Here is a 19302-nt window from a genome sequence, read left to right as displayed (position 1 = left end):
GTATCCCATCACGTGATCATATCTTGAAATCACATGATCATGTCACTTTGTCACATGACCAATTTAACTTATTGAAGTGACACTGAAACTCATCACACACGTCACATCCTCTCTCTTCGAAGGGGGAGGGTATACTATCTGTTTGTACACACAAAAAAATACAAGTCGAGCAAAACAGGATTAATGGGCCAAAAGTGGAAGATTTAATTTGGTTTAGAGAAAAAAGTTTTAACTCAAAATGAGATGGAAAAAATAACTTACATTTTGATATATTAATAAATCAAATCTTAAGTGATGAGTTGGTAGACAACATTATAAAAGAGACTGCATTCAATTTCAATAATGTTGTTCTACTGGAAGATGGTTTCAACTAGTGTATTTTTGCTAAGGGCAGTGAGAAGGTAAAATCTACAAGGGTTGCCATGTCATTTCACAGAGGTTCCCAAACAAAATTACCAATACATGTAGATTCTATCAGAAACACTGCACCACTTTTACCACTTTCAATTACTGGAGTTCCCCCAACCTTAGCAAACACACTGATTACCCTAGTCAGTGTTAACATGGGTTCCCTGTTATTTGGTCGTCATAAAAAGACATTCATTCATGTTTATTACCTCTACTTGAATATACTATACAGTATTGGCAAGGTGAGTGCAAATGCTCCATAGATAAAAACTACAGTGGATAATGTACTCATTTTCATTTGCCATTCCAGTTTCTCTTCCGTATTATCCAGCATGTTTTCTAGCATTCTCGATCTTGTTACCCCGGATCCGGTCGTATCAACAGGCTGTGTTGTTAAGAGTTCCTTAAAACCTCGGAGTTCTTGCGATAGAGCCTTTTCCTGGTTCTCCAGCTTTTTACCTAAATCTTTTCCCAAAATGCTGAGATTTTCACTCTGTGTTTTCTTGATGACCTCAATGGCCTGAGAGAGTTTTTTGACATCATTTTCTGACATGGCAGTCTTCATGTCTTTGATACACCCTTGCATTTCTTCTAGTCCTTGTTGGAGTTTTTCCATATCGTCATTTGAAATTTCAGCACCAGATGTTGAAACCGCGACTTCCCTCACAACAACTGGAGCCTGTTGGCTTGTTTCTTTGGCCTCTTCAAGTAGTGTACGTATTTCTTTCATTCGATACCTTGTGATTAGAGTTGACCCAAACACTCCAATTACAGTGCCTGTCACCGAGCCAATAATCGACCAATATTTTGTACGTTCTGCCCTCGCTCTTTCTTTTTCATGACTCTCCCTCACAGCAGCAGACAGATGATCAAATCTGGCTCTCTCATCATCCATGATTTTCTTCTGCCATTCTTTGACGTGCTTCTCCATCTGTAGTAACCTGTGTTCTTCAGTGGCAAGGTCAAGGTATCGCCTGTCTTCTCGAGGTACTCTTTCAATCTTGCCTCGCAATGTTCTCAGCTCCGCGTGCAGTGTTTCCAACTCATCGGCTGATGTTCTTGCTAGTTTTCTGACATTATCAAGATCATTTTGTGCCTGTATGAGTGAAGATACCACATAATATTAGAATATGTAATAATAGTTTGAATAATATCAATCTGACCTATGAAGTTCCATGATGTACAGTACTATACACTGTGTGAACTCGAAGACATGACCTGAGAAATATAATTCTTTGTGTGTGTGTGTGTGTGAAGTGTGTGAAATATAATTTTAAAAATTCGACTGTTGATATCCCTGCATTGTGCTCAATGGAAATGTACAGGGAGGGTGTTACTCCCCACAGCTGTGTCACTGAATTGTTCAATATCAAAATTGTGATCTTACCTCGGTTACTTTGGCTTGTGCTTCTCGGATGTCTGCGATTCCAAGGAAATGTTCATAACTCTGTAGCCAGTTATCTATACGTCCACCAGTTAATTTGTTCAAATTGGCATCGACCTTGGGGTTGCCTGTAATCGTTGGCACCCGACTGACTGGTACATATTGCAGTTTTTTCAAATCAAATCGCCGGACAATTGAACCCATTTTGATACCTGTTGGTCTTCCCACCAAATGATACACTCTAAATTGTCATCAGTGACAAGAAACTGTTGTACTGTGTGGATCAACTAAAATACATCGTGGAATGTTAGAGCAGCAGTCAGTCAGCCTGTCTCATTTTAGCCATATGTGAGAAGCAATATACGTAAAACTATCTGTGATTGGTCAGATTTCTAATTTACATTACTTTTTGTCCAATCAATGAACATTTTTCCAGTGGTTTATCATGCGCATGCTCTCAGCAGTCAACCAATATGTCTGCGCCCTTGTGATAAAAGTACCCACAGGGATTTTTGCAAATCGGTGCATACTCGACTTTCCTCTCGTATATTGCCACTACGGAAAAATCAGGGTACGTGAAGGTAAGTAAGAGGTGTTTTGCCGACGTTTCGACCATAGCGCACCGCATTTGTCAATGAAATTAAGTGTATTTCTTCGGTTTACCGTTCCACACTCGTGTCGTGATGGTGGACCGTTAGCGTTGTAGTACTGTACGCATTACGTAACTCATGAACGCTATGTTGGAACTGCTCTCCAGTTATCATTTTAATATATGCCATTATATGTTAGAGGCAATATCATAACGAAGAGCAGTCGGGGTTGTGCATTGCAATGTGTATTTACACTGTCATTTATATAAATAGTTATTATAGGCAACCAACAAGTACAAATAGATGCTGCAAAGATTACTACTTGTTAAAAGTAGATTTCATACCTGGCTAGTACAAATGTACCATTGTGAATATTGAAGTATAGCTTAGTATGTAACAAAATAGCTACAATAATATTATAATTGTAGCGTTAGTTTTGATTGCAAGAGTAGTTTTTTCTCTCTCTCACTGTTTTTGAGCTTTTTTGGTTTCGGGGTTTGCCTGGAACGAAAAAAGCTCAGAGAAAAGAGCAAACCAACAACTCAAAATCAAAACTGTTATAAACGCTATGAATGATTATTGTATTAGTAACAAAAGTGAAATGCAATCAGTAAGAACAATTGTTACAGCTGTAAAACACTTCATTTTTTTGCGAGTACCAACCATGATTTGCTGAGGAAACCTGGGAAAATTCCGAGGGGGGGGGGGGGGGGGTTACCTATTTATAGCCCGAGTTGATACCATAAAAAATTCAGTCAAGTCTGATACGAAGATTTTCGTTCTTTTTTACTCCTATGTTACGTGTGCAATATCACTGCATGCCATTTTGTAGTGCTGTGCACTCAATCAACTTTTCTCTGTCTATGTTCTTAGTTTTCTTGTCATAGGAATCCAGAGTACTACCCAAGCCAGTAACATTTCAGACATATATATGACGGAAGAGTATATATATCTATTATCTTTTCTCTAAGAGTGTTATCAGTTTTTACAAGGATCATGATTTTAGAGGCTTTACTAGTCATAGTTGGTGCAATACACTTGATAGTGTGTCCATATACAAAGGTGGAAGAAAGTTTCAACCTACAGGCCATGCATGATATACTGTATCATAGGACCAATCTCACCCAGGTAGTTATTCCATTTCTTGTTTTAAATCCTAAAACGAGGATACATTGTATGTATGTTCACCATGGAAGCACTATAAATATTTATATACAATTTCTCTTCTTCAACTTTTTAATTGAGAAACAGACATCTTTCGAACAAATCACTTGTCCTTCAGTGTCTAATTGGATCTGACATAATGATCCAAATGTGATGTATTTGTTATTATTTATTTGATCTTTGCATGAATGAACTGTAATTTGTACTTGAACAGTAGTTTCTCTTACCTATGCAGTGTCTATACATGTACATGTATGTGTGACCTTGTGTGTGTGTGTGTGTGTGTGTGTCTGTGTCTGTGTCTGTGTCTGTGTCTGTCTGTGTACAGTGTCTGTGTGATTATGATTCAGAAGCTATATGTAATAGCAAGCATGGTAACATTGGGGAATGAGTATGACAACACTGCATATACATCATTCATGATGATGTGCATGTGTACGGTACCATAATGCGAGAATTTCACTAGCTCACTTTTGAACTTAATTAGATGATACCAACCGTCACACTTTCAAAAGCATTCAATCATAATTTGCAATAGATTGGAAAAAATTAATAATGAAAATTGAAAGGCGTTGGGAATTTCTCAGTTTATCCTTGTGGATACCTTGGGAATTCACTATGTTTAATAAACACAGTTGGATGTTACGTGATATAAAATGCATTTTATCGTTTGTAGTATGATCACCGTGAATTTCCTGGAGTGGTGCCAAGGACTTTTATCGGTCCATTATTTGTATCACTTTTATCAGCTCCATATGTGGCTATTTTATCTGTACTTGGTTACTCCAAAGCGTATTCACAATATATTGGTAAGTAGATAGATACTTGAAATGACAAATTTGCTGTCCATTCATACTGAAACAATGCCTCATGTGTACAGGTTACTGTCAATGACATTTATGTCAACTTAGAGAGATATTAGTAATATTTGCCTTCCACAACTACATGAATGATACGTGTAAAACACTGTCGTATAAATTATGTTCAGATTAAGAAAAAAACGTGACCACGTTGATTGGAAGATAACTTGAATAGTTACTATTTGCCGTGGGTGATGCTCGCTCACTCCAGGTAGGTTGCAGTCACTTCTATTTTGTGGTTATAATCGATTGTGTCTGCAATAATCCGAGCCGTGGCACGCGATCCTGCGAAAGTACTTTCGAAAAACTGAGTTGATCATACAACAATTGTTACAATATTGCTCAAAATTATTTTGTTTTGAAACCCTGAATACAACTAATATATCTCTACATATCATAAGGTACATATATTTTAAGATGGGAACTCGCTTTTGCTAGATCACGTATCACATGCCCACTGCACACGCTATCATGAATGCAATCGATTACAGCTGTAAAACAGAAGTGGCTGCGACCTACCTAAAGTGAGTGCACCGCCCACACAAAACATTTTGAATACTGAATATCTCTAAATTGCCAAAACTTGTAGCTTTTTTATGTGTATACAAACAAATACCTAACCAACTGACATTTTTAGGACATTATGATGAGAACAAAATAAACAGAAATGAGTTCCCTCATCTCTGGCCAAAAAAAAAATTGTTTCTGATCACTTAAATACCCTCGTGTCGGTCTTTTTTGTGTGTGTTCGTCAAGCCCATGCAGTTTGCAGATCCAGGGGAAACACAAAAATAACCCTTGCTGTAAAGTACTAAATAAAAAGAACAGTAACTGCCATAAATAATAGACTAAAAAAAAAAACTATTTGCATCGTCGCACCATTTTAGACAAACTATCCTGACCAGAAACAATTCTTTTTTGTTGTTGTTGGCTTTATCATATTATTGAAGGTACATTGTAGATCATAGGATTGCCACTAACAACTCAAAATAACATACATGTAAACACTGAGTGAAAGTATTTGTAAAATCTTTGGATGATTATTATTTGGTTCTGAGCCTGTCAGCAGAAACCAGTCACAAAAACAGATAATGATGACACTGTAACATAATTTCTTCTTTCAGTTCGAGGATTCCTTGGTCTCAGTGTGATATATTCCTTCATAAAATTCCAGCAAGCTGTAAAAGAAACTCTTGGTAAAGATGTGGCTAAATATCTCGTACTATTGACAGTAACACAGTTCCATTTGATGTATTATGCAAGCCGTCCACTACCAAATGTCTTTGCCCTGGCTCTAGGTTTGTTATCTTTGTATGTTTCGTATCAAGATTTTTGTGAACAATACCGTCTTACCATGTCCTAAGGAAAAAAAGCTTTTGTTGTTAATTAAAACTAAGAATATTAATTTTAACCTATTGTTGTTTTGTCATTGTGCTTTGTGATTAGGGTAGGATGTAATTATTGGTAAATTTAACACTTTTCGTTTTCAATGAACACATTGTTTGTTGTCTGATGAAAAAATGATCTCGACTTACCGCAAGTCAACTTTATAAACCATCTCTATGGAGATTACTCAATTCTCCTGAGATGTTTAGGAGATTGCAATGTATTGCTTTGCCAAATAATATTGATCTATGATCTATTTTACCCATTTGAAATATGTGTTGTTTTCACCCTCATACAGAGTAAATGTCAAATTAGACTGTAAGATACATCGTGTTGTTCAACCCTATCAGACTTCTTAAAAGAAGGGTCAACATCTATCGACCCAGGGGCATATCGCCAATTGCTGCCCTATAAAATCTAACCCTGATACCAGGGTCAATAACCTTGACAAAATACAAATGTAGTCACATGGCTAACTTGCTTTAACCCTATTAAATAACACCACGCAAAATAATCAGCTTTGGGAGATACTTTCTCTACCTAAAAACTTGATCTAATAACCCATAGTTGGTTATCTGTTAAATGTAATACCATATACACTTGATGTAATATTGAAGGTGTTCGGAGTCCCCTTCCCCATTATTATGATGAGTGGCACGAATGTCTGTATCTTACAGGCTAATGTCAAATAAATAATAGATTAAAATAATACAGATTGTAATTGACTATCAAAGTGACTAGTTTGTCTTTAGATTTTTAAACAAAATTAACATTCGTATCACACCAAAATACAAGTACTCAACTGAAATTAAAACATACAAAAACAAGAGTGTATTTGCTAAGGGTGATAAATAGGTAAGACCTACCTGAGTAGGTTCCTCAGTAACTTTACCAGAGTTCCCAAACTATGTTATGGTGGAACACATGGGAAACTATCAGTTATACCCGATTCCCCTTCCTCAGAAGTTCCTGTTACTACAGTCACAGGCCTTAGCAAAGACACTAAATGATTTGTGTACTAAATTTTGATATCTATATTTCCTATCAACAATACTGAATTTGTGCTACTTTTGCTTCCAGTTTTACTAGCGTTTAGATTTTGGCTGTTACAACTGCATGGCTCCTTTATTGGAACATCAGCATTCGCCATAATAGTGTTCAGAGCAGAGCTGGCTGTATTGCTTGGTTTGATGTTACTCATGGACCTAGTCACAAGAAGAATGAGCATCTTGAAGTTAATTTTCTATGCTGTACCTGCTGGTTTCTTTAGTCTAGGTAAGGAGATTGCAGAGTTTGAGGGAAGGAGGTGTCATTGCAGAGTCTGAGGGGGAGGGAGTGGCATTATAGAGTGAGAGGGGGGAGGGGCATTTCTATTATTTTTCTTCATTTGTTAGAGAGAGAGAGAGAGAGAGAGAGAGAGAGAGAGAGAGAGAGAGAGAGAGAGAGAGAGAGAGAGAGAGAGAGAGAGAGAGAGAGAGAGAGAGAGAGACAGACAGACAGACAGACAGACAGACAGACAGACAGACAGACAGACAGACAGACAGACACAAACAGACAGACAGACAGACAGACAGACAGACAAACTGGCAAAGAATCAGATAGGTGAAATATGCTTCCACAAGTAGTAATAATTGGATTCTATTTATTGTGTATGGATTTGTATGGATTTATTGACCAACTGCTATCACTACTCCATTTCAAACTTTCAAGAAATTTACTTCCACAATTGATAACTTGATAACTAGATATGTAAATTTCATATTAACAAAACCACCGTGTTTTAATATTTCAGCTCTGACTGTCGTCATTGATTCTGTATTCTGGCAAGAAACAATCTGGCCAGAGGGCACTGTCCTTTTCTTCAATACAATCTTGAACATGAGCTCTAAATGGGGTGTATCCTTTGACCAATCAGCATATGTAAATAGCAAATTATTGTCTTGTGCTGTGATATGAGGAGACACGGTATTTATTGATTGACTCTACTCAAATAGATTTATACAGTTGATTGAATTATACCTATGAGAACTTTAATAATAATGGGGGCACATTTATAAAAAGTGCTTTTTACAATGGATGTAATCATAGCATAGCATGAAAGATCCAGTCCTCCCTTCTAATGCGTTCACTGTGATTACTGAAGCAGACCAACAGCTGAACCTTTTAGACTAATCATAGCACTGAAAAAATATTATCCCGGGCACCGACCTATATCGGCACAATAATCCTATATAATTGCCTCAACTGCCTTGGGAAACATTCAATCTATTGTTGGCTCTGTAAACGCATAGGATTCACATACAATGTACATTTGTACAAAAAACGTAGCTACCTGGATCCTACAAGGTCCCAGTTATACTGCTGGAGGCACAGTCCTGGTTCAAATTTTTTTCCCAAGGATTTAACCAGAAACAAAAGCCAACAACTGGTGTATGCAAACTATAAACCAGTGAGTCAATCTAACCATTTGATCATCTTGACTCCATTCCATCTCGATACAGAATAACAAATGACCATAATTTGTTAGATTTTATACAAAAAGAAGCATTATTATCATAATTGTCCATGTTTATTTCCTTGATGTTACCATCCTAGACGTCACCATTTGCATGGTATTTCTATGCAGCCATTCCTAAAGCTCTCGGTGTGAGTGTTCTCCTTGTACCTATCGGTGCATTTGTTGATCGTCGTATCACAGCCATACTCGTCCCAGCCATTGGATTCATCTTCCTCTATTCCTATTTACCACACAAAGAACTACGTTTTATCATCTACACTTTCCCAATACTCAATACAGCAGCAGCCAGAGCAATAACAGCAATGTAAGTATTTCCATGTCATGTGAATATTGTAAATTTTTAGGTTTGTATAAATGACGATCGCACAATGTCACACAAGCTCAATAAGCGAAATTCATGCTTTTAGTGGGAGAGGAGGGGGTCGGGTGTCAATGTGATTGCTGAACTTCATTTTCACACTTCTAACCAAATTTCAAAAACTTTCACGCCTTCAATGATAAAAACTTCTGTAATATTAATAACTAATAAACTTTCCCAACATGTAGTTAGCTTATTTTGTTTTGTTTTGTTTTGTACACAGATTCAATAATTTCCAAAAGTCAGCCTTCTACAAGTTGCTGTCTGCTGCCATCGTGGGACACTTTGTTATAAACATTATGATCACATCTATGTTCCTGTACGTATCAAATATCAACTATCCAGGGGGTGCCGCACTGTGGAAATTACAGACAGGACTTCCTAAAAATACAGGTACAGTATATCTGCAAGCCATGATTAACTGTGTGTGTGTGTGTGTGTGTGTGTGTGTGTGTGTGTGTGTGTGTGTGTGTGTGTGTGTGTGTGTGTCTGTCTGTCTGTCTGTCTCTGTCTGTCTGTCTGTCTGTCTGTCTGTCTGTCTGTCTGTGTGTGTCTGTCTGTCTGTCTGTCTGTCTGTCGTGTCTAGCTATCTGTCTTTGTGTTTGTTATCCTGGTTGTTGGTCTGTCTTTCTCTGTCTCTCTGTGTTTATTGACCTGATTGTAACATTACAACTCTCTATGTATACATGTACATATACATAACATTATCTCAATAAAGTCAACTTGATCCCAAAGTTTTATACAAATCTGTCAGTCTATGTAAATGACAATCTGCTTCACTTCTTCTACAGGACAAGTTCATGTTCACATTGATGTTGCATCTGCACAAACTGGAATATCAAGATTTTTACAGTGTGAACCAGACTGGATGTAAGTATATATATATATATGGTTTTTCTTACCACTAACTTTGGAAAAAGAGTGCAAACAGGAAATGGTAGTCTGTAAGGTACGTCATGACGGGGCACCCTCACACATCAGTCAACCCCTCCCACGTCGGTGAGAGGAGGCCGGTGAGGGCAGAACGGCACGACGTATTTTACAGTCCAGGGAAATGGTGGTGTTTGTAAACTGAAACTGTCCTATGGACTCCCTGTATTATTGGCAACTGTTACATTGCCATCTTGACAGCAAATTTTCAGTTGTATGCTAATTGTATGTCATTGTTCATTGACAGATACAGCAAGAAAGAGAAGTTACAACCAGGAAGTGAAGAGATGATGAAATTTTCCCATCTACTAATTGGTGCCAATAATAAGAATGATACAGAATTACAGCCTTATGAGAAGTCTCACAAAATATTATTTCACATCGCTGGATTCAGTGGATCTAAAATTGACAAAGAGAAGCAACGCTTGTTTCTTATGAGGGAACAAAAGATTTTTGTGCTTCAAAATAAAAAATGGCGATAAAATTCAGATGTTGAATTGAATTGAAATGAAATGAATTGAGTGCCCTGATTACTTAAAGCCACTGATAAGTGTAATGTAACGAAGTGTTTTTGCTAAGGTTTATAAAACCCCGATAACTGAAGATGGAAATCTGGTCAAACTTGCTTCGATTTCCCTACTTTGTACCATACTATTAACGTTGTATCTCGATTGTAAATTTATTTTCACACATATCGCTGAATCAATATTTGCACAAAACTAAATCACTATCACTAAAAATGGCTTCACTTTCACAAGTAAAGTTTGAGTAATCATTTCTGTTTCTATTGACTACGTAACTCTAATAAAGATCACACAGGTACTGGTATAGCCTAGTTCCTATATGATACAAGTTACTACGATCATCTCCACTCACTACACGTCTAGTCAAAGTCATTACTCTAACACAGAAATCTGTGCTACCTCGGACAGCATTCATATAAAATGTGATGATTTTATCACGTCCCTACGTGATTTTAGTCAAAACAGCTGTACTAATTGAATATTAATGAGCAATTGTCTGAAGGAAGTAAACCAATTACAACTGCCTGTCAATTTGTGATGGATTACTACTGACATGCACTGTTTACCCTTCACCCAGCATGGGGTTTATTCAGATCAATGGTAAAATGTTTGACTTGGACTAGACATAGTGATTGGAGATTATCGCAGTAATCGTAACTGGTATCGTATAAGAACTAGACCTGTACAGGTAGTAAAGACTATAATAGTCAAATAAGTTTGACAAAATAAAGTGGAGCCCATGAATGTGTGAAAAATTGTCTGTCTGCTGAAACTTTTTAGTGCAAAATAAATATTTCACAGTAATTCAGTTGGTGAACCCAGCCTTGCTAAAAAGATCCTGGGAAGTCAAGTAGATATTTACTGTTCTTAAAACACACTAGTCCATTTTTTAGCACAACTGAACTGAGCTTTTGATAGTGCTAATTTTTCACACATGTATTTCCAATTTCAGTGAATAACAATGTTTAATCGTCAACCCTTTACATTATCCAGCCAGGAGCAAACACAATGGTAATGTTATCTTTGTTACTTTTATGAATATACTAATTTGCAAGATACATTCAACCATTGACCCTCCACCAACTTTGGTAACTGGTATCGTATGGGAACCAATGCTGGTAACTGGTATCGTATAGGAACCAACGTTGGTAACTGGTATCGTATAGGAACCAACGTTGGTGGACGGTCTATGATTCAACAAGTATTATTGTACTTTTTATGGCTTCAATATCCATAGAAATCATGATTTAAAGAAAACAAAAACGAGACTATATTTTTGAAGAATTTTCTCACGGCATTTGAAGAAGATTGTGCAATGTATATATTTTCAATAACTTTTAGAGTACAGTTTATATGACAAAGAAACATAGTTGTTAAATCAGTTAATATGATGACAGTCATTATGAAAACATTTCTAAATGTAAATCATTCCAAATTAGGGGCTGGGCATTTTAACCGACTAGAAAATGTTGACAAAGTATAGTTGTTCAGGAGTGGTGTCTTCCAAACTGCCCCCCCCCCCCCCTTCAAAAACCATCCAGTCCTACTAATTAATTTAATGTACTTCTTTAGAAATCATTGTAAAAATATGTTGTCGTGTAATTCTGCCCTCAATGGTCTTCTATCTTTTCTGATGCACGAGGGCGCCAGACACAACCTATGTTACAGACCATGTATACATTGGCTGTGTTGTACATGTAAACAGTCATGAATCGGGTATGGACTTTATAACTTGTCTGTTGTCAAATTATGAATATATCCGAGGCTGGGACGTTTTGATTACTATCTCTTCATTTGTGGTTCAGCAAGTACAGCATTAAATTAACAGGAATAGATAGAAGAACTAAACTTATAAACAATATCCCATTTCCATTTACAGGGACTGAAATAAATCAGTGCTACCTTTGGTGCTCTATATCAGGGTCTGATAATGATTTGCCATTCATGAGAGTATTGTAAATGTTTTGTGTGCTATATAAAATGAAAATCAAAGTAGAAAATGTCACTAATAGAAAAAATGATAATTTGTATGTATTATTTCTCTGTGAACAATTATGACTGTGATTCGAGAAGAAACTCCATGTAAGGGTATTACTTGACAAATTGATTGTAAAATAATTGATTGATTGATTGATTGATTGACGTGACAAAAATTGACACGAAACTATAGATCTTGGTCCCCTCCAAGATCTGTGTCGAAACTGTTGTAATCAGGGAATCTTAAAGGAATAAAACATTCAAGTAAATCTTTGAAATGACTATGTGGAATGTGTTGTATTGAAGCTAACAACGTGTCACGTTGTGGACGGACTTAGTCCAATAATTGTTATTTATATATGGTGGACAATAAAACGTTTTGCCTTCAGCAAGATTTACGTTTTGAGTGATAATGTCTGAAGTACTGTTCAAGTATAAACGAATCAAAATTATATTCAGCTATACTACAACACCCATTGGTGTTACATTTATTTTTGTTTTCAGACATCAAAAAAGTACAAATTGCACGCAAGGCATGTACTGAAGTTACGTAATTGTTCCCTTACTGGAATTGTATAACGCCCTCAACGGCCATAAAGTGTTATTCACGGGGCTCCAGTTTCGCCGAAAAACAATGCTTTTAAATATAGGAATGGATACAGGTTTTGGAACCTGGACCGTCTGATTTGTCCCGAGTATCACCCACCCCACCTTGAAGAAAGTGTCTATCTCCGTTTTGTGACTTGATTAATTTTACCATTTCAAAATCCTAATTTGTAACTTGGCAATATCTCGGAAAGTTTAAGCTAATACTACATGTAAGCATAATACGCATCAAGATTCAATTCAAGAAAGTCTTGTTTAAATTTTACAGAAACATGCAACAAATTGAAATTGATTTTCAGAGTCAGGTGTCAAAGCTGAGCAATGTCGTCTTATTTTATTCTTTACAGTTTTATTTATATCGAAAAAGTCTTACGCACAGATACCAAAAGGAAAAAAAGAGTTTATATCAATCTCGTCAGTTTTTTCAAACTTTCTGAAACGTCCTCTTAGTGCTTCTCAACTCTTCCAGCCAAAACACCAGTGCAAATTCATTCTCAATACGAATTAATTTCTGTGTTGTGTAGGAATACTACTTCCTGATTATCCTGTATTTGTGGATACTTCACTTACCCTGGTACAGTCATCATGACATCATCAGATTTTTACAAATACCATTTCTAATAAAGTTCCAACAGTTCAAGGCAATTTCACAGAGTGTAAAAATCTGTGTTCTTGAAAATCACCCTGCAAGCAAACTGAACAATACATAGTCTAGCTATTTCCAATAATACAACGTACGTATTATTACCGAGAATCAGGCAATGAAGTAGTTTCGCACAGTTTGGTTTCGCTAGTGATTTTTTTGCCCGCAAGTTTTTTTCCATATGCGGGTCTACTGAAACTCTCTTTATTTTGTTGGTGCAATTTGTAACTTCTGAAACCAGTTAATGAGCTTATCACTGGCATGGATTGAATATTAGTGAAGGAGCTTTGTATACATACAGCTCAGCTCACGTGTCAGTACGTTTGTGCAAGGGAATCTTACATTAATTGTTTGGGACTACCCCACTGCCAATATCGACTGTCGAAGTAGCATTATAAAAGCATCATCTCACTTTCTTTAGCCACTTGAAAATGAAAGGTTCACCAGATAGCAGACAGGGCACCCTTGTTTACTGAATACCACGCATTTACAAAATTTTACATAAAATCTTGGCAAAAAAGTGAAATCTTCTCTGACGTAGTTCACGCCATGTGGCATGGTTGTTGTTTTTAAATACTTGTCGTATCATCCAACTGAAAATATCACAGACTTGCATATAACAGACCGGATGATAAACATCCGTATTTAAGAGATATCCTTTAACATTTAACAATTATAAAGGTCAAATGTCAATATAGTCTAGTCCCCTATATGGGTATCATTACGATTTACATCTCAATATGACCCTATTGCTTGCATATCATAGATCTGTTTATAGAACAGAAAGCTTTTAAAGTCCATACGCTTATAACTAGATAGAATGGTGGAATAAAACTTAGGAAACGAAACAAGATAACTATATGTGAAGCGTCAACCTGTAAGCTTCCATACTGAGTCTGCTCCCACTCCCAGATCCCCCTATTTTTACAAATATATTTCGTTACGGGTAGTAAAGAAGCACGTCGCAAAAACGCGAAAAAACATATTTACTGGGTTTTTCATACTAATGCACCCTTTCTCGTTTATACCAATCTAAGATCTGATGTAGGAATACGGAATCATTTACCCCTGTTTCCAGTATATTATATTGTCGTTTTTCGATTTTTCATTCCCCGGAATGACGAGAACAAAAAAGAATATATAAAAAAAATTAGGCAAATAAAAAATAAAGTAGATCAGATTGCGTTTGATAAATCCATTATGATGTTCAGCTACACTTTAATTCATTCGTAATTGACACCGAATCACATAATTGATACCGAATCACATAACTGAAATTACATAACATTGCAAAGACTGTATCATAACATGGCAGTTAATCAAGAATGCAAGATACTAAACATTTTTGTAACATCCAAAACAAATATTATAGCTAGTATATACAACAGAGATTTCACTACTGTAACACAACTTTGAATGGTTGGTGATGGCACCCGGCCCATCTCAAGCCCCCCCCCCTATCTTTGCAATGTCAAGATGCTGCTAACATTTTTTCTTTAATAATTTGATCAACCTTATAATATAAAGTTTAGTTGCTAATTAAGCTTACATGATGCTGTTGTCAAAATTTTGTAAATTATTTGATATGCTAGCTTTACTAATTAACAATCACTCTATGAAATACCTGACAGTCATTTAAATATGACACGGGGAGGGGGAATTATCATGTTTTTAGAAATAGGTGGTTTTAGTTTTACAGAGAAGGGGCCAGAGACTTTTTGTCGGCCCAATGGAAAAATCCAGCGACCCCCCCCCCCCTACTGTCGATGTCATAATCAGGATGTTAATCAGTCAACTCAGTAAGAGTGGCATTTTTTTAGGAAAGAAAAAATACAGAAAAATGGTGAAAATTGTAAAACAATCATGATAACACAATTGACAACATCGAGGGTTGTAAAAACTATTTATCACAGTTTATATTGATTTTCTTGCACAGTGAAGAGTATAGCTTTGATGGAATAGTTAAATGCCACAGGCATTCGAATCAATCTGTTTGATTTTTGTTTCGAAAATGTAATAATAAATAAGAAGGTACGAAGGTCCGGCGAGCGTAACGAGCCACCGACAGTTTGTAATTAAAACACCCTACGATTTCAACAAACAATTACGATAATCAATACAAACCGTGACAGAAACTCACCTAAGTGCAGTCAATAGAAGCGCAATTAAATATATTCATGATTTGTAACATCGATAACCAAAATTTCCTGTGCAAGAGTACAAAATTCGAAGAATTATTTACTATACATTTTCAAAACAAAAATCATACAGATTGATTCGAGTGCCTGTGTTAAATACAGTAGAAAGTGAGATACGTGGTGTCGCCCGATTACCGCCCTACTCTCTCCCCACATGAGAGGGGTTGACCGATGTGTGAGGGCGCCGTCAAGGCGTACCTTACAGACTTATTAATATAGTATTATATAATGTAATTTGTGAAAGAAATGTCATCTTTTTTATGTATTACGTAACATTATGGTAATTATACCATGGTATATCCAGCAAGGGTGCAAAGTTCATATAGTAAATCTTGAGTCCAAAATATAAACAATAGTATGTCAATAATATACTCCGTTTGTTTGGATATCTTCAAATATCCATATGTATATCAGATTACGTAATAATGTTATGAGATGCATGGATGAATATTAAATTAGTCACGACTAAAACCCGTGGTCTGTGACGTACCGTGACGTATGTCACAAAAAAGAACAGTTCACCTGAAACCGAACGTCGGCTGCCTCGACAACTATTTGATAACATTGCTACATTTGACTTGCTGAACAAAAGTTTAATATAAAATTGCTACATTTCATAGTCTGGCCACACAATAGTTTACTAACATTGCTACATTTCATAGTCTGGCCACACAATACTTTACTAACATTGCTACATTTTACTGTCTGGTCTGATAATGTTTTTCCATCAAATTATAAAATTGCTACATTTCATAGTCTGGCCACACAATAGTTTACTAACATTGTTACATTTCATAGTCTGGCCACACAATAGTTTACTAACATTGTTATATTTCATAGTCTGGCCACACAATAGTTTACTAACATTGTTATATTTCATAGTCTGGCCACACAATAGTTTACTAACATTGCTACATTTCATAGTCTGGCCACACAATAGTTTACTAACATTGTTATATTTCATAGTCTGGCCACACAATAGTTTACTAACATTGCTACATTTCATAGTCTGGCCACCCAATACTTTACTAACATTGCTACATTTTACTGTCTGGTCTGATAATTTTTTTTCCACCAAATTATAAAATTGCTACATTTCATTGTCTAGCTAGACAAAAAAACTCATTTTCTTTGTGTGAGTGATCTTAGCAGGACATTTTCACTGTACTGCCAACGACTTGGTGACTCTCTCTGCTATTAAAATACTTTGTACACAAAGAAATACAGCAATGATTTGTTTGTAAAATTTGTGTCGTACCCAGACGACGCGGTTTCAGATGACATGGTCCCCATTGTAAATCAGTAACTTCAAGATTATGTCCTAAAATATGGCTAATATTTGAAACACGTTTTTACAAGAAAGTTTTTTTTCTACAAGAACAATTGTTTTATTGTACATCAACAACTTGTATCAGTCATGTAATATATGGTATGGTATAAAGCAAATATTAGTTTGACTGTACAGTTTTTATTTCGACCCCTAAAAATGTCACTGTTTATGTTCAAACACAGACTGTAATAAATTGCACTAAAGATTTGACCCATCCAATCACAGACTGTCATGTGTGTCTCTATTTGCATACTTTTTGATACACTGAATAGACACAATCAATCAAGAGAGAAATTTATTGTTATGTTTTTATTTTTTCGTAGGTGGGCAAAGTCTTATGAATTTGGGTCACCGATGCTTATTAAATCATTTTCACAGTTCAAAAGGTGCTAGAGAGTCTAAGTATTTAGCACCCCTCCCATAAACATATTAAACAATAAATCATTTTTTTAAAGTGGAAAAGCACACAAGGGAATTCAAAGCAATTGTTGACACATCATATCATATCTTAAAGACGAGGGATAAATCATGTTTTAAATTTATAGTTAATATCAAAATATACATGTTGTGTCCCCGTTTTCTAAACCTGTTCAGGAACATTCCGGACATGTACACGTGTTGCACGAGAACGGTAACTTCCATAGCTTACCGTCCGTAAACTAATTATGTTCTTAGCGTACACCTGTACATGCGAATTTTCCCTGGTATGCTTTCAAAAAGAAGTGTTCAAACTAAAGACGAGGTTCGAAAATTATCAATTATTATCACATTTCCTGAAGACACAGTATTATATCTTCTCAAATATTTAGCTTTCAATTTTAATTGACATGGTTTCGGGTCTGCATATGAAATGGTAAACGCACAGTGCATTTTATATCTATCTTGAACTTTGGCATTTTTCCACATGCAACTGTGCATAGCGTCTAGTCAGATTCTTAAGATTTTGATAAGCTCCTCCCATTGGCACTGTGTGCACTGGATGACATATTAACTACCGTTGATACCCTACCAAACCGGACTTCAAATCCAAGCTACACTCATATATCACGGTTATCAAGACGATAACACACGATTCTACGCGTCTTAAACAATCCTCGCACTTAGTTCACAAAAGTTCATCTTTGAAATATATTCTACGGTCTTTCTGTTTCCAACATCGAACGTTTTTGAACCTCGGGTGACACGTCTACGAGTAGTATCATATTCCCGAGCTGGAATTTCATGAATGAAACCGTATTAGAACTTCAGTCACCATGGAACACGACAACTATGTGAGCAGTAGTGAACAAGCTGGTATTGAATTAAGTGAACAAACGGACGAAATTGTTCCAAATGGTGCGAATGTTGACGTCACTAAAGAGGACCAGGAAGATGTGAAGGGAAACGAAGAAGAGGATGACGTGAATGATGAACAAGTAGGGAACATTGCAAGAGGTGATAACGACGTCACATTCGATGACCGTGGGGCTACTAAGGAGGATATGATGAACGGACAAACCGGTGACAGAGATACAGGGTTAGAGGTCGAAGTCAACTCACTTGCGGACTCTGAGAAGGGAATCGTTAAGGAAGAATCCGAACATGGCGACGGGGGCACTGAGAGAGAAGGCTGGGACCGGAAAGCCGATTTTATATTGGCATGTATTGGTTATGCCGTTGGCTTGGGTAACATATGGAGGTTTCCCTATCTATGCTATAAGAACGGAGGAGGTAGGTCACCGCGGTCCATGCTCTCTGCAGTATCGCTTACAAAAGTACTCGTAAATTGTGCGCTATGTCAGACGCGTACAAGGCAATCATGTGTGAATACAACCTTTCACATTGTGAGATAGACAGAGAGTTCTAGCTATAATATAGTTCAACTCGTTTATCGAAAATGAACGAATACAACCGTGTATCCTAACACATATGTCATAAGGACATTTAATGAGAAATATAAACATTGCATCAACAGATAGCGTTTACGTGTAGCCATTTAATTAAGTAATGTTATCCGATGAACCTGTCAAACTTCCCGACAAACAGCGCTGTACGACTTGTCAACTGTAAACGTTTCGTTTAAAACAACAACAACAACAACAACAACAACAACAACAACAACAACAACAACAATAGTAATAACAACAACAAAACTTTAATAGGTGTTTCTATTACCTTGGTGGTCTCAGCTATCAGTGCTATTACGAACAATATGAATTGACATTACCTAGCTATAGAATAGAATAGAATAGAATAGAATAGAATAGAATAGAATAGAATAGAATAGAATAGAATAGAGTCGTTATTGCATCCATTGAGAAAACTACATTTCTTCATCATTAGATTTTCTGCAATAAGTGTTTGGTGCTAAAACGAAATGTCTAATATGTGCATTAGATGCAGTAACTGTAGCGGTTTCGCTATGTCACTATCGGTTCTCCGCTTTC

At 36.4% G+C, this 19302-nt stretch overlaps 3 protein-coding genes across 3 annotated transcripts in view; 2 read left to right on the top strand and 1 right to left on the bottom strand.

Moving 5' to 3' along the window:
* LOC144440386 (mitochondrial potassium channel-like) lies at positions 1–2120 on the bottom strand. Its single transcript, XM_078129759.1, has 2 exons — positions 1796–2120; positions 1–1504 (listed from the first exon to the last, which is right to left on the bottom strand). The coding sequence occupies exons 1-2, from the start codon at positions 1994–1996 to the stop codon at positions 620–622; spliced, it is 1086 nt and encodes a 361-aa protein (XP_077985885.1). The 5' UTR covers positions 1997–2120; the 3' UTR covers positions 1–619.
* A 1258-nt stretch (positions 2121–3378) lies between these two features.
* Positions 3379–10265, top strand: LOC144442056 (dol-P-Man:Man(7)GlcNAc(2)-PP-Dol alpha-1,6-mannosyltransferase-like). Its single transcript, XM_078131331.1, has 9 exons — positions 3379–3510; positions 4223–4355; positions 5531–5704; positions 6873–7067; positions 7585–7688; positions 8388–8614; positions 8892–9061; positions 9460–9538; positions 9846–10265. The coding sequence occupies exons 1-9, from the start codon at positions 3379–3381 to the stop codon at positions 10078–10080; spliced, it is 1449 nt and encodes a 482-aa protein (XP_077987457.1). The 3' UTR covers positions 10081–10265.
* A 7864-nt stretch (positions 10266–18129) lies between these two features.
* The window catches only part of LOC144435475 (sodium- and chloride-dependent GABA transporter 1-like), a 13655-nt gene continuing 12482 nt past the window's right edge, over positions 18130–19302 (top strand). The window contains exon 1 of the mRNA XM_078124072.1: positions 18130–18586. Within this exon, the coding sequence (XP_077980198.1) occupies positions 18130–18586 (457 nt within the window). The remainder of the gene's footprint in view (positions 18587–19302) is intronic.

The sequence above is a fragment of the Glandiceps talaboti genome, chromosome 1 (genome assembly GCF_964340395.1).
Source record: "Glandiceps talaboti chromosome 1, keGlaTala1.1, whole genome shotgun sequence".
NCBI lineage: Eukaryota > Metazoa > Hemichordata > Enteropneusta > Spengelidae > Glandiceps > Glandiceps talaboti.
The sequence above is the reverse complement of the archived record's forward strand: the minus strand, read 5'-3'. Positions and strand labels throughout refer to the sequence as shown.

Excerpts from the sequence above, each read along its gene's own strand:
- LOC144440386 (XM_078129759.1), bottom strand. The coding sequence starts at position 1,996 with ATGGGTTCAATTGTCCGGCGATTTGATTTGAAAAAACTGCAATATGTA. Across the intron at positions 1,505-1,795 it reads CACAAGCCAAAGTAACCGAG|GCACAAAATGATCTTGATAA; the intron begins GTAAGATCACAA and ends TCACTCATACAG.
- LOC144442056 (XM_078131331.1), top strand. The coding sequence starts at position 3,379 with ATGATTTTAGAGGCTTTACTAGTCATAGTTGGTGCAATACACTTGATA. Across the intron at positions 5,705-6,872 it reads TGTCTTTGCCCTGGCTCTAG|TTTTACTAGCGTTTAGATTT; the intron begins GTTTGTTATCTT and ends TTTTGCTTCCAG. Across the intron at positions 8,615-8,891 it reads GCCAGAGCAATAACAGCAAT|ATTCAATAATTTCCAAAAGT; the intron begins GTAAGTATTTCC and ends TTTTGTACACAG.